The following is a 3,717-nucleotide window of genomic DNA, read 5'->3' as shown; positions in this document are numbered from 1 at the left end:
GGGGAAGATGAATCTTTCTGCTTCCCTTAAAGATTTACAGCCTCGAAGATCCTATACAGGGTAGTTAAAAATGGGAACCAACTCCACGGCACACCACCACCACCACCTGCCTTTCAGATACTAATAGTGGTAGAGGACCTGGTATGGATCTGTAGGATTAGCCCTGGAACTGCTAATCTCAAGGTTGGCGGCTCAAACCCACCAGTTGCTCCTCAGAAACCCTATACAGGTTCCCTATGAGTCGGAACCCACTAGACCACTAGACGGCGCTTAAGGCTGAAGGGTTATGGAGGGATAAGAGCAGAGGTCTCCAGCGGCGAGTTAAGCAGCTGTTTTCACCATCCATGAAATATTAAAAACGTGCTCCGAATGAATGGGTTAATGAAGATACTTCAAAGAAAATGTGAAGATCAAATTGCCTGTTATATTTGTCTCCTTGGAGATTATGGCCCCGGTTTAATACAGACAAGATTGGTGTATTGGTCTACAAGCCCTCCAAGGGGCTGCGGCACGTTTTCTCCCAAAGGTTCCTCTCCTTGGAATAGAGCCACTGCGCTGTCAGACGGCAATTTACAAAGCAGGTTCCGCAGCGCCCCCTCAGGGCGGAACGGTGCCCGCGGGTTACTGACGCAGTCGCCGCATTTTCATTGCACCAAATCCTCCCCGAAGCTTCCTCAGAAGCTCTTCCTCTACACTGTGCAAGTCAGCCTCCATGCTTCCACCAGGAACTCCACAAACGTCTCAGTGCCCTGGGGACCAATGCGTTCGCGGAGCAACCTGTTCCCACCTACCCTTCCACCAGCAGAGACCCACGGCTCGGGGCTGCTGGCCGCCCCCCAACCCCTCAGGGTCCCACAACCTCACCCGCCGCCGCCAACGCCACTCTCTGTCCGGACCGTTGCGGACGGCTCAGCGGAAGAGGTGTACTTAGTCCAATCCGATACCGATCCCTGGCCCGGCATGTCCTCCCGGGTGCTCGGACCGCGCGTGGAGTGCGGGAGCCGCCGACCTTTCCCTCCCCTCAGCTCCCTTCCTACGTCAGGCAGACAGCTATCCCGGTGAACACGCGGACGCAGGAGTCTCGCCCCCTCCGAGGAGGTTCGGACACTGCCCGAAGAGCTTCGGGAGAGCAGGGCGAGCAGATCGCGATCCAGGTGCTACAGTGGGGTAGGGGCGGAAGTGCCTCAGTTGATAGTGCTTTTGCACGTTTGCATCTTTTCGTGAAAAGGATGCGTCACGGGAAGGAAAGATACATGCTCTTTACAACAAGAGGCGGCTTCCATTTCGGCATTCCAGACCTTTAACAAATTTGCCAAGCATTCGCATGGAAACCCAGAACTAAAGCACCCAGCGCAAAGGATGCTGAGAGTTATCGGCAAACCGTTATCACCAACGCAACCAGCGTTCTCGGGTATCCTAGCCACAGATTTTTGCTACCGCTCCTGCGCACGCGCAATCTAAACTCCACTGCGAGGGTTTAGGCGTTTTCTTACGATGCGTTTTGGTATGAGCGGCTCGCCGTAGTGGGAGGTGTGGCAGAATGAGAAATGCAATAGAAGCTTGGATTGTGGTTGGTTTGCCCGTAGTGTTCCCGGAACTCAGTGGGCGTCGCGTGAAGGCTGAAGAGGAGCGTGGTGATCTTGTTAACGGTGTTGTGTGGCGGGCGCTTGGAACCGGAGGGTCGTTATGCCCCGGTATGCGCAGCTGGTCATGGGCCCCGCAGGTAGTGGGAAGGTGAGCATTTAAAAGAGTGCTGTTTGTGAGGGTCCGGGAAGGTCGGATTCTGAGGTATGGGTCGGATTTTTTCCGAAATCCTAGGCAACTCGCTTGGACTACTGGTATGGCACTTTTAAGATAGGTACTTGAATGCTAACCACGAGGTTGTCGGTTCAAACCCAACAGCTGCTTTTCGGAAACCCTAGCCAGGGCCCTGTGAGTCGGAACGGACTCGGCAGCACTTAACAACAACAGGCAACTCACTTCTTTCTTTAGAAAGGGAAGTAGTAATAGTTGCTGGAATCCTGATGTGGCGCTGTGGGTTAATGCACTAAGACTGCAAAGTCGTTTTGAACTGCAAGGTTGGTGGTTCAAGCTCACCAGTCACTCCTTGGAAACCCTTTAGAGGTTCGCTATGGGTCGGAACCGACTCGAAGGCACTTAACAACAACAACAAAATAATTGCTAGGATGTATCGAGTACTTTTGCCCCCAGTACTGCCCCAAATGCCTCATTGGTTTGCTGCAAGAGCTTAATGAGATTGGTCCTATTTTCATTTTGTAGAGAAGGAAAACCCGGCACAGAAAGATTACGTTATTTGCCCAAGATCACACTGCTAGGCAGTGACGGCTGGGGTTGGAAACCAGTGTTGTCTAGCTCCAGACCTAGGCCCTTCCTCATTCGCAAGAGATCGGAGTGCCGTCTCGTCTCCCAGTGTTTCTCCGAGCATAGTTTTGGCCTCAGTGGATCCTGCCTCAAGAGGGTTGGAGATTCTTTTTAGGGGATGGGGGTAGCCCTGATGATGTGCTATAACTCCTCGGGCCTGTGACATTGCAGAGCACCTACTGTACCACCATGGTCCAGCACTGCGAAGCCCTCAATCGATCTGTCCAAGTTGTGAATCTAGATCCCGCAGCAGAACACTTCAACTACTCTGTGATGGCTGGTGAGTCTTGAGCAGAGCCCTGGTTCGCTGCCAGGGCCAATCGAGGGAGGGGCAGACGGAATTAGTGCTGGCTGTTCACAGGGAAGGCGAGAAGTTAATTCTTCCAGTTTGATCCCTGCTTACCAAAACGTGGTTTCAGACCCACTAACTGGAAAGGTGAAATGCCTTTGGGATATCTACTGAACTCTGATAGCGTAGGGGTTACAAATCGGGCTGCTAACCTCAGGGTCAGCAGTTCGAAACTACCAGCTGTTCCACAGGAGAAAGATGAGGCTTTCTGCTCCTATAAAGATTTACAGCTTCGGAAACTCTGTATAGGGTTGCTATGAGTTAGAACTGACTCCACAGCACATAACAACCTCTTATGAGGTAGTGTCTTGGTTCTTCAGGAAAGCATTAAGAGTAGCTGAAATCATCACTCTTCTCTTCTCCTTTAATGCAGTATGCTGTATAGTATACTGAGGACCACACTACAAGTGAGCAACCTAGGGTTCATTTATTCATCCAAATGTCTTTATAATGTACTTTATGCCAGATTCCAGAATTATAGCGGGAAACAAGATGATCCTTTCCCTACCCTCATGGAACAATTGGTGGGATAGATATATAATAAATAAAATGATAAACATATTATGATTGTGTTAAGGACTGCAAGCAGGGTGATGTGAAAGAATAGAGGACGTAGCTTCAGGTAGCATGGGCAGGGACAACATCTCTTAGATGTTTAAGCAGGTTTTCTGTCTCTCAGTCTTTTTATCTTACTTACAGACCAGCTTTCTCTACTTGGAGATGCACTTGACCCAACTTGAGAGTCACATCACTCTACGTCAAGTGTCTTACACACTCACTAGTATTCTTGTTGCATCCTTTTAGGAGACCTGTTTTATTGCCCCAATTTGGGTTGTTGTTGTTGTTGTCAGGTGCCATCGAGTCGGAACCGACTCATAGCAACCCTATGCACAGCAGAACGAAACAATGTTCGATCCTGGGCCAACCTCACTACCGCTGCCACACCTGAGTCCATCAATGATGCCACCTGGCTGATCCATCTCGTT

The 3,717-nt window shown here is 50.6% G+C and overlaps 2 protein-coding genes across 2 annotated transcripts in view; one reads left to right on the top strand and one right to left on the bottom strand.

Annotated features, from left to right (window-relative positions):
• The window catches only part of FAM216A (family with sequence similarity 216, member A), a 49,210-nt gene extending 48,206 nt beyond the window's left edge, over nt 1–1,004 (bottom strand). The window contains exon 1 of the mRNA XM_006865417.1: nt 865–1,004. Coding sequence (XP_006865479.1) covers nt 865–962 — 98 coding nt within the window. The 5' untranslated portion in view covers nt 963–1,004. The remainder of the gene's footprint in view (nt 1–864) is intronic.
• A 682-nt stretch (nt 1,005–1,686) lies between these two features.
• Nucleotides 1,687–3,717, top strand: part of GPN3 (GPN-loop GTPase 3) — a 14,977-nt gene continuing 12,946 nt past the window's right edge. The window contains exons 1-2 of the mRNA XM_006865493.1: nt 1,687–1,734; nt 2,554–2,662. Coding sequence (XP_006865555.1) covers nt 1,687–1,734; nt 2,554–2,662 — 157 coding nt within the window. The remainder of the gene's footprint in view (nt 1,735–2,553; nt 2,663–3,717) is intronic.

This window comes from Chrysochloris asiatica, unplaced genomic scaffold (genome assembly GCF_000296735.1).
Source record: "Chrysochloris asiatica unplaced genomic scaffold, ChrAsi1.0 scaffold00078, whole genome shotgun sequence".
In the NCBI taxonomy this organism is placed as follows: domain Eukaryota; kingdom Metazoa; phylum Chordata; class Mammalia; order Afrosoricida; family Chrysochloridae; genus Chrysochloris; species Chrysochloris asiatica.
This window is presented reverse-complemented; position numbering and strand designations above follow the sequence as displayed.